The sequence below is a fragment of the Xiphophorus hellerii genome, chromosome 11 (assembly GCF_003331165.1).
Source record: "Xiphophorus hellerii strain 12219 chromosome 11, Xiphophorus_hellerii-4.1, whole genome shotgun sequence".
Classification (NCBI taxonomy): domain Eukaryota; kingdom Metazoa; phylum Chordata; class Actinopteri; order Cyprinodontiformes; family Poeciliidae; genus Xiphophorus; species Xiphophorus hellerii.
In genome coordinates, this window is record NC_045682.1 from 22,718,178 (window position 1) to 22,736,844 (window position 18,667).

The 18,667-nt window shown below is 36.3% G+C and overlaps 1 protein-coding gene across 1 annotated transcript; it reads right to left on the minus strand.

Annotated features, from left to right (window-relative positions):
- Positions 1–1,859: 1,859 nt before the first annotated feature.
- On the minus strand, positions 1,860–13,071 carry ufm1 (ubiquitin-fold modifier 1). The gene is made up of 6 exons (XM_032576841.1): positions 12,963–13,071; positions 12,804–12,860; positions 10,954–11,011; positions 9,066–9,105; positions 8,038–8,070; positions 1,860–3,528 (listed from the first exon to the last, which is right to left on the minus strand). Coding segments are annotated over exons 1-6 (264 nt in total). The 5' UTR covers positions 12,965–13,071; the 3' UTR covers positions 1,860–3,454.
- Between the last annotated feature and the right edge of the window lie 5,596 nt (positions 13,072–18,667).

Sequence of the window (18,667 nt, forward strand, 5' to 3'; positions counted from 1 at the left end):
TGGTTGTCCTTAAAATGCACCCTCCTCTTGATTTAAAAATATCCCCACAAACCTTAATTCACATGGGCTCAAAGTTTCTGCAAAAAAAATGCAAAAACAGGAGAAGACTAGATGGGTTTTCCTGCAGGCCTGATTTAACAGATTGAGCTAAAACGTGTAGTTTGAAGAGGAAAGACAGAAAAAAATACAGCATGGCAGTGCTTTTGATATTGTATGAGGAACAGAAAAAAATGGGGATCAGGACTCAAGCAGCCAGAACTTGACTGCTGAATTTGTCCTTGAGAGAAAATCAGTCAGAAACAGCTTTTAAGTTCTGCTATCAGCCAGCTCTGAGAGCAGGTTAGGCATCCTTCATGGTCTGAGAGCTGGAGCAGCCTAAACATAGCGCTCTCTCACAGAATGCATTAGATTAGACTCCATATACTACATTAATGTACAGACATGTCAGTAAATCCTATTTTAGAAGCATTGACAAAAAACCCAAACATGCTTAAAGCAATTAATCACATACTGTATCTAGCACCTTTTATTACATACAATTAGCATCAAAGTCATAATTTTTTGGCTTTTAATTATTTATTTTTAAGTGATTTTTAAAGAGAAATCACAGTTTTATTCATCCATCATCAAGTTTCTGGCACAACACTGACTGATAGTTTTGCCAAATGTCTTGGTAGAACTTGGTAGACTTCATTTAAATTGGTTGCTTGTTTGCCATGGACCTGACATGTAAAAAAAAAAATCCTGGAATGGCTTTTGGGAAGGACATTCCAGAAACTCACTGCATTATAAAATAAGTTTAATGTGGGTTTGGCATCATTTTTCTGTCAAACCAATAATAAAACACTTCTTAGTTTTGTTATTGGCTTTCTGTTTTGATGTGAAGTTGAAGGCTTTTCCTTTTGACAGAAGTCCTACATCTTCCTAAGTCTATTCTATACAGGCTTCTGCAGTTTGAGGACCATACATGGACTCTGCTACGCATTCTAGTTTCTGCAGCCATAAAACTCAGTCCTTGTCTCCTCTGTTAATAAATCTTTTCACCAGAAGGCACTCAGCTTGTCCATATGGGAAGCTGCCATTTTTGATCAAGCTATAAGTTGTACTTTTTGGATTAGGCACTTTTGCCCATCCTCTGTAAAGCTCAGACAGTAAGATTGTCTCCTGTGATGCAAGAGTAACAAAGAGATCATCTTAGAAGTTGAAGAAAGCAGATTCTATTAATATTCACTGTTAATTGAGCTTTCCCAGGTGAGAATACAGTAAATGCTGCAAACCACATTAAAGCTGAAAAGAAAAAATAAGCTGAAAAGAAAAAAACAACAAGCTGCAGACAACCACAGTCTCTAAAGAGAAGTTAATAAACTTTTATTGTTTTGTTAAAAGAAAGTTCTGGAGCCTTCACTGATCCCTCGCATTGTATTCCTACTGTTCCTATACTGAATTTATGACAGAAGGGGGCAGAATAAGGTCAATAGAAATATTAAAAGCTCTGATGAGAGAAATTCAGTGTTTTTTATAACAAGATGAGTGATAAGATCTGGCTGTCTGCAAAAACCTTCACTCATTTATTATTTTGCAATATTACATAATTTCTGTGAGAGTGAACAGCAAATTAATCACCAGTGCTGTCAGAAGAAGTCTGTTTCCACAAACTGATCTTTCTTTTTCTGACTTGCTGACCTGTGGCTAAAGCAGAGATTTTATCATAGAGGTCAAGAAATATCTTCAGATCTCATTTAAAATTGGCTTCCTATATTGAGAGGCCAAAGTGCACACTCAAGAGTGCATGCTGACATTTATAAAGCAGTGGGGACAAAAAAGAACAAAGAGCACAAAAAGATCTGTGGGAAGAGCCATTTGATGGAAAGTGGACTTTATTTTCTAAATCATTGCAATCAATCCATCCTGCCCTGATCCACATGTCAGTGCCCTGTCCTGTTTGGTATTTTCAGACAGAATACATATTTTTTGTCAACCCATACAACCACGCCAGTGTATGCATCAGACAAAAATAAAAGCCTATTTTGCAAATATCTGGAGTACTAAGGAGTCTGTAACAAGTAGTCAATTTTAGGCTCCTAAACAGTAGCCCTGAAATAGATAACATCTGCTGCACCCAAGACACACTGTGGCTTTTTGCCATTTCATAAGTAGATTTCTGATGAATTTGCCCTGCAGTGGCTTTGATTAAAATAAATTAGAAAATCCATTTGCAATGGCCCTCCTGCTCCTCCCTCCCATCTGAGTCTGCATCCTAATGGCTATAGCGAAAGGCAACATTGAGTTTTCTGCACTATTCTCTGCAGCTTGTTTTTAACTTGGTGTGTCTGTCCAATTTTAATGGGCTAAAGAATAGCATATTATTGAAAAACATTATTTAGACGCGTGCCTGTGACAGACAGGAGAGTGTCTGGGTGAACTGGGAAATCTGGGCGATTAAGAGCAGGATAAATCAGGAAAAGAAAATGAGGGTTTCATGCAGAGATGATCAACAGCTTTTTTTCTAGTGCAGCAATTTGAAAGCGTTACTCTGTTTCTTTATTACTACATAAATTTTTATGCATTTAATGTCTTCATGCATTTAATGAAAAATGTTATGGATAGTGATACCGTTTCATGGTGTCTGCATACTAATCACAGCTTTTTAAATGCAAATCCTATTTCCTCAGCACCTCCTGATCAAATCATAATAAACCCAACTTAAATTTGCATATTAAAATAATCCTGGTGGGCTGTCAGTAATTATCTCCATTTAATGTGTGAAGATCCAGAATGCATATCCTTGAAATTCAACAGCCAGCCTAAGCACAGCCTGATGGTTAAAACTGAGGAGGAAGAGGGCAGCAGAGAGCTACGTGTTTGCAGAATTCAATTTTATAGTTTTATTTGCTCATAAGATGTTTCCACCGCATCCACAGCACAAGTTCAGAACACATCAGTAATGCACGTTGTAGGGATAGGAGCTTTACAGAAAGAAATAATGTGAGCAGTCTAATTATCTTCATCAGCAAAGTAACAAGATTCCTTAAAATAATCTGATTACATTTATTTAAAAAAAAAATAAAATAAAAAATCACTTGTTATGCTGCCATATTTACAATGCAGGTTAAACTAAAGTAAACAATAAAAAAAGATGTTCTGTTTATGTATCGATTGATTGTTGGACATGTGAAATAATACAAAAGTTACTCTAAATCTGCCTTGCTTAGAATTATTACTCAGCATTTCAGGTAATTTCTCTAGTCGTTACTCTAAACCTTAGCTCCTGCTTGATAACATCTCAACTCTTGTGTGTCACCAGTAACTTTAAATATGCATATTCTCATGTGAGTCACTGTCAGTCATGTGGGCTCAAAAAATAAATATGAAACATGCTGCGGTGTTTCCTGGGTCGTAAGTGTGTTTCTCTGGTGTGAGTCATTATGCCATCGACAGGGAAATGCTGCATAAGTCAGTCTCCTTGTCCTCCCACTCTGTCTCTGGGAATGATGCGAAGCTCCGAGCCGTGCTTTAGAAATACGTTCCCTGCAACAGAGGACGGAGAGCTGTGAGGATCACAGTTCATGTTGGGGATGAAAAGGGTCACTGAAGCTAACAGGAACAAACCCACTCACCAGCAGCAAGCATTTTTTTAAACTCCGTCTCTCTTGGGATACAATTTAATACCGAAATATTAAGCACAAAATCCAAACTACTTGAGAATTATGGGTATGTATACAAAGATATATACAAGTTGGGTTTAGACATTTTAGTTGGATTCAAAAGTTTCAACATAATAACACACAGGGCCTGTAAAAAGTATTCATAATTTACTTTCATGTGATAAAATAGAGCTCATTTGTGTGAAGTGGAAACATTTTTTGAATAAAAATGCATGATGTACACAAGCATTCATTCTCCGTTCAGTCAGTGGTTTTTAGGAGACAACATTCACTGCAAACCTTTTGGGGTATGCACATTTAAAGAACAAGATTTTAGCTCATTATTCTATGCAAAATAGCTCAAGCTCAGTCAGACTTTATTGGAGGGGAAGAAATTTTGAAAGAAATTCACAGCTTGATTTAGGTCTGGATGATCAATGGATCATTTCAACACATAGATATGCTTCAGCCTAAACCATTCCATTACAACTCCACGTGTATGTTTAGTTGCTATCCTACTTGAAGGTAAACCTCCAGTCAACTCTCAGGTTTTTTTTATTTTTTCAGAATTACCCCAGCTTTTTTGACCTTGCTGACAAAAAAAGCAGCCCCCCTGCATGATGCTGCCACCACAATGTTTCACTTCATTTCAGATCGTCTTTTATAGCATTGACTTACAACAAATGTTATGTTAAAACACATAAAATGTAATTCAAACACATAAGTAGGCAGTCAATTTAATCCAATCACAAAAACAAATATAAAGTCAGCTATATAAAATCAAACTGGTTCCTTGTTATGAGACAATCTATTGAGTACAGTTTGTTACTCAAATAGGTGAAGAGGTTTATTATCAACAAAATCTGTGTGAACACTGGGTCTAACTCTGCAGCTGTTCCTAATTCTGGGCATATATGTGGCATCAGGAAAGAGGAGAACTTCCTTCTAATGGGAAGAATCTTGCAGCTGAACCTGACTCAGAGTGAGCAGCCATCTGGCAGCAACAACTGGGGCTTTAAAACAGACCACACACACAAAGCACAGAAGCAGTAGCTCAGGAGTACTTTCCATGTTAAGAAAAGTTTAGTTGGTGGCTACAGTAGCTCATTTGAGTACCTCATCTAGGAGAAAAGCACCACTAAACAAATAAACCGAGACATCTGAGTAATTGTAGAGATGGTAGGCCAAACATGGTAATTTAAATGCTGGTCTCATCTGACGAGAGCCCATTCTGCTCCATGTTTGCTGGATTCTCCACATGTAGGAAGCTTTCTTCTTCTCTGTATTTTATAAAGGTCAGGTCGACAGAATCTCCCACCTGCCTTGTGGATCCCTGCAGCTGTCGTGATGAGCCTCCTGCCTAAACTTTTCCACAACATCATCCCAACCTGTCTGATGTGTTCCTTAGTCTCTGCGGTGCTGTTTGTTCACTAATGTGCATTTAAAAGGACATCCTGTTCTTCTAAAAAAACATCAGTGAGCAAAAAGCAAAAATGTTCTCTTAAAAGAACAAGCTGTTCTTTTAAAAGAACATTAGTGTACAAACACTGAAGCCTTCACAGAACAGCTGGATTTATACTGAAACTAAATGACACACATGGAGTCTATTTACTTATGAAGTTCTGAAGGCATTTGTTTGAACTGGGTATTATCAAGAGATGTCACATTAAAGATGGAAGCTGAATAAATAAAAATGCCTCACTTTAAAATTAGATTTGTGTAAATTTTTTAAAAATCCCTGTGCATAAATTTTCCTTTACTTTCCAATCTTGAACAACACTCTGTTGGTCTTCACATAAAATCCAATTAAAATGCATTAAAGTTGATAGTAAATTGATGAAATATGAACAAGTTTGAGTGATTTCGCCAAGAACTGTGCACCACAAATTGCAACATTGATTTCTGTTTTTTTTATTTATTTTACAAGACAATATTAAAACTACAAATGGCATAATTTAATTTATTAACATCCTCGTTAAAACAGTGGAAATGCAGAGATTTAGCATGGTCAGAGTACCCACGTGGTCCAGCCCTAATGTTCTGAGACCTTTTGTTACGCCTCAGAGAGAAGCAGCCTAGTGCAGCTATGCCAGGCTGATATGAGAGAAGTGTGTGAGAAACCCGAGACTAAAATTACATTCGATCAATTTCAGCTGTGTACTCAGTTGTGTGAACGTCAAGAAAAGCGGCTGCAGTGGGTGAAAAAAAGTCAACGTGACAAAGGTGTCTGAACCGAGGCTATTTTTGGCCACACACAAAGCAGTGTAGTGTAGATAAAAAAAAGGTGTTGTGAAAGCCCAACACAACATACCTATATTTTTTTGTTCCTATCAGAACAGACTCCACTTTGCCTCAGGTTGAAGCAGGCATTATCTCACCCTGCATTATGCAGAAAACCCAGTCATCTGTAACTACAGTTTGATGAGGTTGATGACTTGAATAAAGAGAAAGTTGAACCTCCGGGAAACACCAAGGAGGCTGAGACGTAGAGCACATGATTCAGTTGGGGATAACAATAATATAAGAAGCTGGAGTGACTTTAACCCAAACTGACTGTTGCCTCCACTCCTCTTGCAGAGAGGCATCAATGTAAGTTACATTTAAATTCTGAGTAGGTGTGCCTTTTCTTTATACTCATGAGTCGTTGTACATAACCTCCTACTTTTTAGAGCAAGAACTGCAAGTAACGTTCACATAAAGGTCTTATCTTTTAAGCATACATAATTTAAAAGGCTTAAGCTTATTTTACTGAATTCTGAGATAATATGCATCACTTTTATTAGACTTTTTAAATGGTTTGGGATGTGAAATTAACTACATGCTGCTGTTTCAAAAGAAGAGCATAAAGCAACCTCTTCGTGATGAACCATATTTTCCGTGGAAGACATATTGAGACTGGAGTAAGCCACTATCTGTAAAGCTGTTAGATGAAATACTGAGGTCTCCCATTGTATTGATGGATCTCTGGGGGGAATATGTCACCTTCAGAGCAGCAAGGCAGCATACATATAACAGATTTTTGACTTCTGACTTTATGAACTTTGATTCTTAGATTTGAAATTCAACATTTTTGCCTTTAGAAATATTCTCTGACAGAGTTTGGTGCAAAGCAGTGAGATGTAAGCAAATATCAGAGTGGGTCTCAATGAATACATTCTGACTGTGTGTGTACTCAATGATCCTGAAAGGCAAACGCCGATGCATGTTTTGTGTGACTCACAGGCAGGAACTTGTCAACAACACTTTTGCGACACGAGAGTATTTTAAAATGGATCTGCACAGTACTTATCAGCAGCAAGTATAACTACAGCCCACAGCATTAGAAGGTTCTCTTCTGCTTGTAGACAAAAACAAAAAAAGAAATGTATGATAAAATGTCATTCTGGCCTTCCACTGTACGCGGCCAACAAACCCGCCCCAAAAAGGACAAAAAAAAAACAAAAACAAAAGAAAAACTATGCATACATTTTCCACCGTTTCAAATTATACACTACTTAATAATGATCATTACATTCAATTGCAAAGAAATATATTAAAGTTTGTGGTCATAACATGAGAAAAGAATAATTTTAACTGTTAAATATGATGTGTATAGCTTTGCCAGGAACTGTTAAAGAACTCAAATCTAATTGCAACACTTGTCAACGGGTGTAGCTTCTATTTCAGTTTCAAATTACTCAGATCAGTAATACAAAAAATACATAAATAAAAAACATCCTTCGTGATGCATCTCAAACTGAGATCACATCTTTGCTTTCTTTATGATTTAACAAAAGCAAATTTTATTTATTTTCCCAGGTATAAATTTGAAAATCTAGTTAATAACAAAGGAAAGCTAAAAGGAACAAAAAAAGATTTTCATTGTCAAATACAGCATTTTCAACTAAAATATAAGCTTTATATTTTTAGTCAAAAACATGAGAACAGAAATTTGGTTAATTTGTTTTTTTTTCCTACTCAACATAAAAAAAAATATAAAAGCAGCAGAAGTGAGAATCTCTCTGTAATAAAACCTTCTATAAAACTAGCTTGGAAAGATTTCAGACTAATTAACAATGGAATTAAGGAAACCTTTGATAAGTATTTTATTTTTTTGTTTCTTTTTGTGACCATACCAAGTGTATCCCAATTTTTTTTTTCAACTCTTAATTCAAGTCTTTGTGAAAGATAAACCTCTAAAAACTTCCTAACCATCATTAGGAATTGGAAAAAAAATATTTAAAAAAAACCCCCAGAACTGATCGGGCTTCCATAAACAACAATCATGGCTAAAAAGAAAAGCTCAAAATTCCAAATAGGATTTTTGTTAACGGGACAAATACAAATATTTAAATGTGCTATTTGTTTTAATGAGCGGAGAAAACAAAAGACGAAAAACATCATCATAGCTCACCTGCAGTCTGGGCAGGGTTGATTCCTATTCCATCTGGAAAGAAACACATAATGTGAGCAATGACAGTTGTCATGCAAATAAGCTGCAACAGAATGACAAAGTGACCCACCAACAGGCAATTCTATCTTGACTAATAAAGACCAAAACATCCATTCTGGTCAAAGTAAATCTGATGTTTGATACATCAGTCATATTGAAGCCATTTAAATGCAAATTTCATCTTATTGCTGTTTGGAAAGACAAAATAGCCAGATATGCAAGAAATTCATATTGTCATTTAGATTTCTGATGAGAAAATCCTAATTAAGGCTGCACCCAATTATCCTCTGCAAAATACACCAATAATAAACATTTCCCACCCAATTTTGGTTTCAATTAAATATGGAAGACGACATTTCCTACAGATACATTTTCTGTTTTAAATTCAAACATTGCCCTCTAAAAAAGCAAGGTGATTCACTGCACATCTACAAACAGGGTGATCCTGTTCAGTAGGATTTGTAATTTTCAAAAAGTTTAAATTAAATAGATATGGATCAACAGAGATTTTCACAGATGGAAAAAAGAATCAACAGGTTAAGCTTTCTGACCTATTTTTCTAATTATTCCTAATACTGTTGAAACATATTCATCAATTATACGAATATAATCTGTGACAATTGTTTAGATTTTTCTATGTACACAGACACATACATATATAAACATAATAATTTTTTTATTGCTTTTTGCGTACAACATAGTACAAATGTTACTACCATACTGTACTGTAGAGTTTTCAATTTGCCTAATAGTTGAGTATTAGAACTTAACTTCCATATTTAAAAGTTACATGACCATTTGCTGAACCACAGTTAAATGGTTCATCAAATTATATTGTTTAAATGTTATTTAAACAAAACTAATATTCCATAATATCTAGTAGTAACAGTTTACTTTATGGGGAGCATATTAAGAGTTCAGGACTGTGTATTAAACAGGCTCAGATGCATGTAAAATAGGGTGAAAGACTTTTCTCCCTTCAACCTTACCATTTGTTATAATGGCACTGGTTGCTGATGGCACTTTGAACTGTAAAAAGAGGAAAAAAAGATTCATGTAATCACACCATTCTGAGCAGTGAAATTCTCAACAGAAGACTTTTTCAATATGTCAGCAGCAGAAAATTGTAATTGCTAAGCAATTTCAAACGTGCACAAAAATAGATTACTTGACCCAAAGACTTAATGCAAACAAAAAACACATTTGGGAAAAAAAGAAAAACTTCTGCGCACTGAGACTCTCAGTCAGGAACATTTTGGAAAAAAAAACATGCTGTTGCAATGTCCCAACAAGCAAAGTTTGTGAAACATGCAAAAAGAAAATGTGTTTTCAGAAATTCCTTGTACTTGTCAATGACAAAAACTGCGCTAACACACTTGGTGTGAGAAGCTGAGGGGGGGAAAAAAAGCCAGGCTTGATTTCTGGGAGAAAAATCAGCCAGCCTGGTCACACTAAAGGCCATACTTCAGTGCTCAGCGGAAAGAGGATGAGAGCTGGTGGGATTTGCAGAGGGGAGGTGGGAAGGAGCAGTCTGGCACCAGAAAGATAAGGTTGGCTAAGAACTGTCCACAGCGCAATTGCCAGGTAATAGAAAGGACAGTAAATGTGAAATATAGGTAAGGTCAAGGTCAGCTATTTAGTCTTTGTTTGAGTTCGCTAGAGTCACCATAAATGAAAATGTCAAATCTACAACCATTTTTGTGATTTAATATCCGTCTCAATCAATGTTTCAGGAAGAGTTTTACCAAGAGACACAACATCTAAATGAGCACAACTGAAATTGTGAGACAAATTCTGGGAAAACCCTTTGAAAGAATAAAAGTGATGAAAACAATTTAATTCAAAACAAATTTTTTTATCCCATCACTGTCCCTCTCTGGGGCTGTGTGTGTTGTGTGTAAAGAAAACATCCATGGCAAAAACAAAACTCCATCAGTATGCTGGTTCATAACTGCACTAAATTAACACCCTGCCAGCACCCTGGAAAAACAATCAGTACAAACACTTGTAACTTAATCTCTCTCTGGGCCTTAGGACTCTTGTCGGTTTATACAAACACAACATGGAAGAATATAAGTGATTTCTTTTTTCTAAGATCTGGATTGTTTAAAGCTGACTCAAGATAAACAGATCCATCAGTCAGTCACCTACTAAGTACTTAATGGTTAATCTTTTCAAAACAGTTTCCAACAACATCAACATCATTGCTTTGTTTATTTGATTTTTTGTTTATAGGTATGCAGAACTATGTCAACTAGATCCACCCCCCCCCCCCCCCCCCCCCCCCCTGCTCTCTGTTCTTCCCAAAAACAGCAAAATGACAATATTCTCCTTATACCTAGTGCTGCCAAATGAAGTCATCTCGAGAAACTTTCCTGCAACTCTTAGATAGATCTTTGCTCCGAAACATCTGAATCAAATAAATTCATGCACCACCTCTGGTGGATGTCATCCAGAGGTGGTGGATGACTTCTACATGAGGTCATCCACCAGGATTTTCTCATCATGACCATCAATGAAGACTCGTTGCTAGTCATTGCCTAGCAATGAGTCATTTATTTGATTGAGAGGAGGGACACAATGACAAGTTAAATGTTAGTAGCTGTAGGACTGGCCTGGGTACCCATGGTTTTAGACCCTAATTGTAGTCATGTTAAATCATTCCAGGTATGTCATTTTGGACACGGTTGCCATCACCCAAATACAAGAAGGCAAAGGCAGGTGTCCAGGTGTTGTACATCAGTGTTTAAACTCAAACATTTTGTGATAATTCTATTATAATGCATTGTTTGTTAAAGATCCAAAGATTTAAGAGACTTTCTTTTAAGTTCAGAACCCTGCTGGTAAGCAAATATTTCAGACAAAATGCAAGCTTACCTCTTCAGCTGCAAACTTTAAAACCGCTGTGAAAGGTGTGCTATCAGGGACACTTAATCTGAAAGGAATAAAACCAAGCAAAGGAAAAAAAAAATTATCAAAACAAAACTTTGATGCTTTTTATCTAAAAGTAGCAGCTGTCAGAGAACTCCTGAGGATGCAGCAGAACAAACACACAGACATTTTAAAGTTTGTTTGAGTCAAATTGAGATAGCCAAGTGAGATAATATAAAGAGAGCAGATGTCATGTTGGACAAAATCAATTAGCAGTCAGTGCAGCAGGAAGAAGCAGAGAGCAGAGTGAAGCACCTACTAAGGCAGCACTTTGAGGAAAATATGGACAAGTCAGTTAATAAAGGCTAATAATGCTTAAACAGAGGATAACCTTTGAAAATCTCATGCTTAGTTCTTTTATAGACTTAATTTGCCATTTCATTAACATATTCTCTTTATCTATGCAAACAGCCAAAGTCAGACCTCATCTGGCTGTTAAATAGCTTCCTTTCAAAATTCAGAATGCTCTGCTTGGCCCAATTATCTTACCACTTACAACTTACTGTTCTCCACTTGGAGCCATTTTCGAAAGCTAAGCAGAGGTTAATGTGCAAAAGCAGGTTGAGGAATTATTTAGTCTGACTTAATGCTGTTTCTACATTGACCTATCATAAACAAGCAACTATGCACTCCTCTATATGAATAACTTTGACCTGTAAGGATGCAGCAAGAAATGTTGCAACAGAAAAAACTCCATCATATGAGCTCTGAGGCAGGGTGTGGGAAACACAGTTTGGGGTTTAGTTGCATTAGGGAGAGGAAGGCTGTTAATTATTTGTAAAGTTTGCGTCATGTCAAACAAAGCTTACAGATTACACAAGTTATCCTGAACCGATATACAAATCCAACACATGAGCATCTTTAAATGTCTGAGTAGAGGAGAAACTGAAAACTAATGTGAAGTTACATTTCTGGTGTCAAGCAATTGACAGAAACCTTCAAACTTTCAAGAGGAGTGATGAAATGGTTGGTTACAGTGAAGCTAAAGTTCTTAGCATCACTGTATCCAACAATTTTCCTGTAAACAAAATTATATACAACACAAACTTGTATGGGGGGAAAAAAGTGCTTATACAATTTTCAAGTGGCTGGTGCCCACTTGCACTTTAATTTTCCTCCCCGGTCTTATTTTATTAACGATGAAATATATTTAGCCACAACATCTAAGCACATTTGTGTCTAGATTAGATTAGGGTCAATATAAGTTTCGATAAGTTAAACCAAACGCTTAGGATCTTTAAAAAACTTATTTAATTCGTGATGTTAAAATGTACTTAAGCAATTCACCTACATCGGGGTCTTATTGCCCACATCTATCATGTGCTTTGTAGTTTCTTATTTGAGCTAAAAATTAAAGACCAAACAAACCTCACTGCCATGCTTCCAAATTAAAGAAAAGGTGTACAAAATCTAACCCTATCGAAGACTCAAAGCTTAAATTTAGGATTATTAAATATAAAACCTAACAATAATTTTCGTAAAATACCAAGTTATAAGATATCAATATAGAATTGTCTGTAAAACCTTTTTGACAAACCTTCAGAAAACTACTCTCACCATTAGTCAAGTCAAAGGATTACAAAAAAAAAAAAAATCCAACGCTTGGAAGCAAACTAAAACTTTCTTTTGATGGCTGTACTCAACAGCTGTCACGCTATTTCGTAAACTACCCTATTGATAAGATAGTATTGCTTCCACTGCAGACTGTAACTCCAAATTATTTAGAGCAAAGAGGCTGCGGGGAAGAAATCACAATTAAACCACAGCTGTGAGTGCTGAGCTGTCAGAGAACTCACACTTTGTATGGCAGCCGGGGGTCCGACGTCAGGGTGATTTTAAACGTTACTTTGGACCTAATAAGAAGAATGAGAAGAGCGCTATTAAATATTCGGACCGGACACTGACAACAATCTCTGTTCTCTGAAAATATCAAACAAGAAAGAGATTATACTCACATCTTTTAGGTGAGGCGGCTCCGTTGCAGTCTATTTATCCAGACCCGGAAGTCAGAAGGACCCGTACGTACACGTCATCAATGTGACACTGATACATATTCAGTGTTGTTTTCTGGAGTCACCAAGGTAAAAATATGTTTCTGCCATTATAATATTTTACTGAAAAGCACTTAAAATGTAATCAAATGTAAAGGTATTTTTCTCCCCTCTAACTGACAGGCATTTACAGCAGAATACTAACTTTTACCGTAAAAAACAACAACAGTGCGCAGACAATTATTACGTGCTGAACTTCATGTTTTTATTTTTTCCGATGTCTTATTTTGGGAGAAAACATTACCATGTTATTTTGTGTTGCTGAAAAAAATTATAATAATTGCAGATCAGAACCTCAGACTGCAAGTCAAATTTAAAAATACCCTTGGAACTGTTGCACACCTTCATATCATCATGAAACATGTTAATTTTTTACCCTTTAGCGCTCATTTAAACTCAGATAAAGCGCAACTACTCAGGCACAACCTTTGGGATTTCAGCAGTGAGGCATTGCTAGAAAAAAAGAGTAAACCAAATAAAAAGATGTTGACTGGAAAAAGAACAAAATTGACAATGTTTTCTGTAACACATGGACCCATGTAGTTTGACATTTTTATAGTACTAACAGTATACACACTGTAAAGAGTAACAACAGTGTGCAGACAGAGAAACTATTATAGACATTGACATATTTAAACAAGAAAAGGACAGAAATAGATGCAGTGGTAATAAAGCAGTCACACTGAAGCTACTGGTTTGATCTTGCTCTTTTTGATCGTAAAAGAAAACCACATCATAAGAAGTCCATTCTGCACAGAAATACACTTTTTTTCCTCCATGCAATGTCCTAATCTACAATTCTGGCAGAAGAAATGCTTGCTTTTAAGGTTGTGACAATTTGTTCATCATCTGGTTTAGGACAGACAGAGGATTTGTTCAAAGTGGAGAGACAGAGCTTTGAGTACACTGTTATGAAGCACAGAAAAAGCTCATTAACATATCCAAAGCAAGTCCTGTGGGGAGAGAGACAAAATGCCAATGCCAATTATACTTCCAACATAACACTGTCATCACTGTTAATAGTCCTGCCTATGTTTGTGAGAATATCCAACATTGGCACAGTATGCAATGCGTACAACCTATACTGTACCCTATAGAACAGAGTCTTCTACATGCAGCATATGTAAAAAGCATTGATGTGTTTTTATTACATCCTTCTAAGCTAGATTAGCTAACTTTTTATAAAACATAGACAGGTGTACTGCGATGTTACCTATTAGTTTGTATTGTATTGTATTCAAATTCTTTGTGATGTTGTAAGAGAGGCATTCAGTGGAGGCAGTACAATGCACTGGAAGCTGTGTTCTGCACTTTGAACACATCCTCAGTCATCCTCAAAGAAGATGAGAGAAACTGTCAAAAATATTAAACCAGCTTTTTCCTCATTACTGCAGCCCTAGTTGAAGACATTGCAAGAAAATATTTCAGTGCAGATCTTAATACTGAAAAATTAAAATACTTAAAAAAAAAAAAAATATATATATATATATATATATATATATATATATACTGTATATGTACTGTATATATATATATATATATATATATATATATATATATATATATATATATATATATATACTGCTCAAAAAAATAAAGGGAACACTTAAACAGGTGTTTAACACTTAAAGTGTTCCCTTTATTTTTTTGAGCAGTATACATATATATATGGTGGTGGAAAGCATGATTTTTGTGGAAAAACAGGAGAGGTTCTGACAAAATCTTACAGGGAAACAAATATCTGTTCTAAAAAAAAAACCTCTTGGCATCTTCAATTTGTAAAAATCGAGATTAGTGGGTCCCAGAAAATAAAGGCTAGTCCGAGACAAAAGCTAACTTGTATTGTCTTAAAGAAAATCCAATCGCAAAACATCAAAGCGGTTTATGCAATCACTACAATAACAAATATTTGACAATCTTATTATTATCCTATGAAAGCAAATTGAATTTTGCATAATTTGTTTTGATAGTTAGACCACCTTTCTTCTTTTGTAGACTTTATTTGATATTCCTTATAAATTCTTCATGTATGTTGGATTTATTTGCATTCCTAGTTGCTCATCTTTGAACTCTATTAAATAATCTTCTTGATATTTCACAATGGCTGTTGACAGCCTGATAGCTGCATTTGGTTCTTCAGCACAAAACATGACAGGAAAATGCTAAGTGTTTCTTTTCAGAGCTACAGCCTGATAACAAAATCGATTAAGTCATCTGCTCAGAGTTCTTAGTTTCCAATTAATTTGAAAATAATGGTGGCAACTTGTAAAGCTATTATAATCCTAGATTTAATGACCACAACAGTACATTGCAAGAATGTTCTTATCTTAGATGACTCTAATTGAAATTGTAACAGAATTTTTCAGATGGCCTCTTTGCATATTTAACATATTTATAGCTTTATAGTCTTTCACCTTTGAAATATAGAACCCAAACAGCCATCTGCTCTTGACAGAGAGGTACTTCAAGATTTATACTTTAATAACAAGCTACTGACCTTCTCAGACCCTGCTATTTTTGAAAGAACGCTGGAGTTATGATTGGATTTAAAGCCTTGCCTCCTCTTATCAAAAACACAGCCACTGGAGCATAAGGTTATTCTGTAGCTCTAGATGGTTACTCATGTCAGGGTATACAGGCATAGTTTGTAGGAGACATCTGTGACATACGTGTATCTAAATAAGTATGTAATCTTGCATTTATTCTGACGCATTATCTAGCTACTTCAGTGGCCTGTGGTTAAAATTAAATATTTGATGTCTTCCATTGTGGTGTAATTTGCCAATATACAAATACAATCAAATTTGATTTAACTGAGGGATTACTTAAGAGGGCTTCTGGGTAGCTCATCATGGGCAGAGGATACAGTCCTGGACATGGTTGTCCTGGGTGTTTATTTCTTGGACCACTTGCTGCATGTCTTCCCCTTTGTCTCCACCCTGTTTCCTGTATATATATATATATATATATATATATATATATATATATATATAAACACTGGCTGGCCAAAAAAAAAGTCGCCACCAAAAAATGGTCACACTCTCTAATATTTTGTTGGACCGCCTTCAGCTTTGATTACAGCCCGCATTCGCTGTGGCATTGTTTCAATAAGCTTCTGCAGTGTCACAAGATTTATTTCCATCCAGTGTTGCATTAATCTTTCACCAAGATCTTGTATTGATGATGGGAGAGTCTGACCACTGCGCAAAGCCTTCTCCAGCACATCTCAAAGATTCTCAATGGGGTTAAGGTCTGGACTCTGTGGTGGCCAATCCATGTGTGAAAAAGATGTCTCATGCTCCCTGAACCACTCTTTCACAATGTGAGCCCGATGAATCCTGGCATTGTCATCTTGGAATATGCCCGTTCCATTTGGGAAGACAAAATCCATTGATGGAATAACCTGGTCATTCAGTATATTCAGGTAGTCAGCTGACCTCATTCTTTGGGCACACAATGTTGCTGAACCTAGACCTGACCAACTGCAGCAACCCCAGATCATAGCACTGCCCCCACAGGCTTGTACAGTAGGCACTAGGCATGATGGGTGCATCACTTCACCTGCCTCTCTTCTTACCCTGATGCGCCCATCACTCTGGAACAGGGTAAATCTGGACTCATCAGACCACATGACCCTCTTCCATTCCTCCAGAGTCCAATCTTTATGCTCCCTAGCAAACTGAAGCCTTTTTTTCTGGTTAGCCTTACTGATTAGAGGTTTTCTTACGGCTACACAGCTGTTCAATCCCAACCCCTTGAGTTCCCTTCGCATTGTGCGTGTGGAAATGCTTTTGCGTTCACAATTAAACATACTCCTGAGTTCTGCTGTTGTTTTTCTTCGATGTGATTTGACCAAACGTTTAAGTAATCGCCGATCACGATCATTCAGGATTTTTTTCCGACCACATTTCTTCCTGGAAGACGATGGTTCCCCACCATCCTTCCAGTTTTTAATGATGCGTTGGACAGTTCTTAACCCAATTCTAGTAGTTTCTGCAATCTCCTTAGATGTTTTCTCTGCTTGATGCATGCCAATGATTTGACCCTTCTTAAACAGACTAACGTCTTTTCCACGACCACAGGATGTGTCTTTTGCCATGGTTGTTTAAGAAATGAGGAGTTACTCATTGCATCAGCTGGGGTTAAATAACTTGTTGCCAGCTGAAAGATAATCGCCTATGCAGTACTTATCCAATAGGAGGCTTGTACCTATTTGCTTAGTTAAATCCAGGTGGTGACTTTTTTTTTGGCCAGGCAGTGTATATATATATATATATATATACAAAAAACACTTAAAACAAGAAAAGGTAGCACTTATTTAACTTCAGACAGTAAGAAAAAATGTGTATCTATCTTTTTATTCAGTGCATGTAAACTTCTGTTTTCAACTTTTGTGTCTTTAGGTATCTGAGAATTTTAACTAAGTTTTAGTCCACAACTCTTTTCTTGACAACTTGACTGCTATTTTGATTTTAAACTGCATGTTTCACATTAACTGAAATGCTTTAAATTAACCTAAACCCAACCTTTAACCAGTAGGTATCATATTTTTGTAATCCTAACTTTCCTAAAACAGTAGCGTGTGTGATTTAATCACTTTTTACACCGTGTACATAATGCTTTTTTAAAGTGTGTTATGGTACATTCCTTTTGTTAATATATAATATTTCAAAGGTATTATTGGAATGCTTGCACTGATAATTAGGCACAAGTAGTTTTCATCGTAACAAAACAGGTGCATGAACCCTTAATTCATTATGAAACATAAGCATGAATAATCACAAGTGAAAAGCTACACACATGCACCTCAGGCATTGACCCCCCTCTGTCACTCTTCTAATGTTTACTTACTTTGCATAATCCCCCGCATACTGAGTCCTAATTAAGTTTGAGCACAGTAATAAGTCGCTTGGGCTGTGTTAACACACAGACGGCACAAAAAGCACAGAGCGAAAGCAGCATTCTAAACTAAGTTCAGATGTTTCTCCAGGGAGCATCATACAGTGACATAGTGGATGTTACTTCTGACTGAATGACTCAGACACTGCCCACAGTGCTCCACCCGATGCTCTGAAGTTAAGATTATTGATAGATCTCTATAACCTCTTTATTGCAAATGAATTTCCCAGACAAGTCTCAGGAGACAACATATTACCCTGCCTAGGTATACAACCCAAAATGGATCACTTATGCATGTAAGTGGAAATGTGAATCATTGTAATTTATTCCCATTCTTTCACAAAAACACCATTACCAAAACCTAATGATGCACAGGGAAATAATTATGTTTTGCTCATGCTCTACGAGTTTAGACCTTTCAAAAAACCTGCTCATTGATTTATTATTGATAGACAAAACATTGTTTTAAATTTGTAATGAACTGTATTTCTATCTATGGTTGACAAGTCCTCTCTGTAATAAATATACATCTCAAAACTTAGCACGACCTCCACTGTTGATGGGCTGCACATAACTATAATTTCCTGTCAACAGCGTATCATTCCTACTGACAGGCTGGTGCTCAAGCAGCAACTGACTAAAAGGGGTGTCAAAGCGATGTTAGCGTGGAAATAAAGCAAAGGGCAATAGCTAAGTGCAGACAAACATCC

What these genes read in the sequence shown, in the direction of transcription:
- ufm1 (XM_032576841.1), bottom strand. An exon ending in CCCCGGCTGCCATACAAAGT is followed by an intron (nt 11,012 to 12,803) that starts GTGAGTTCTCTG and finishes TATTCCTTTCAG; the next exon opens with ATTAAGTGTCCCTGATAGCA. An exon ending in CAGTGCCATTATAACAAATG is followed by an intron (nt 8,071 to 9,065) that starts GTAAGGTTGAAG and finishes GTTTCTTTCCAG; the next exon opens with ATGGAATAGGAATCAACCCT.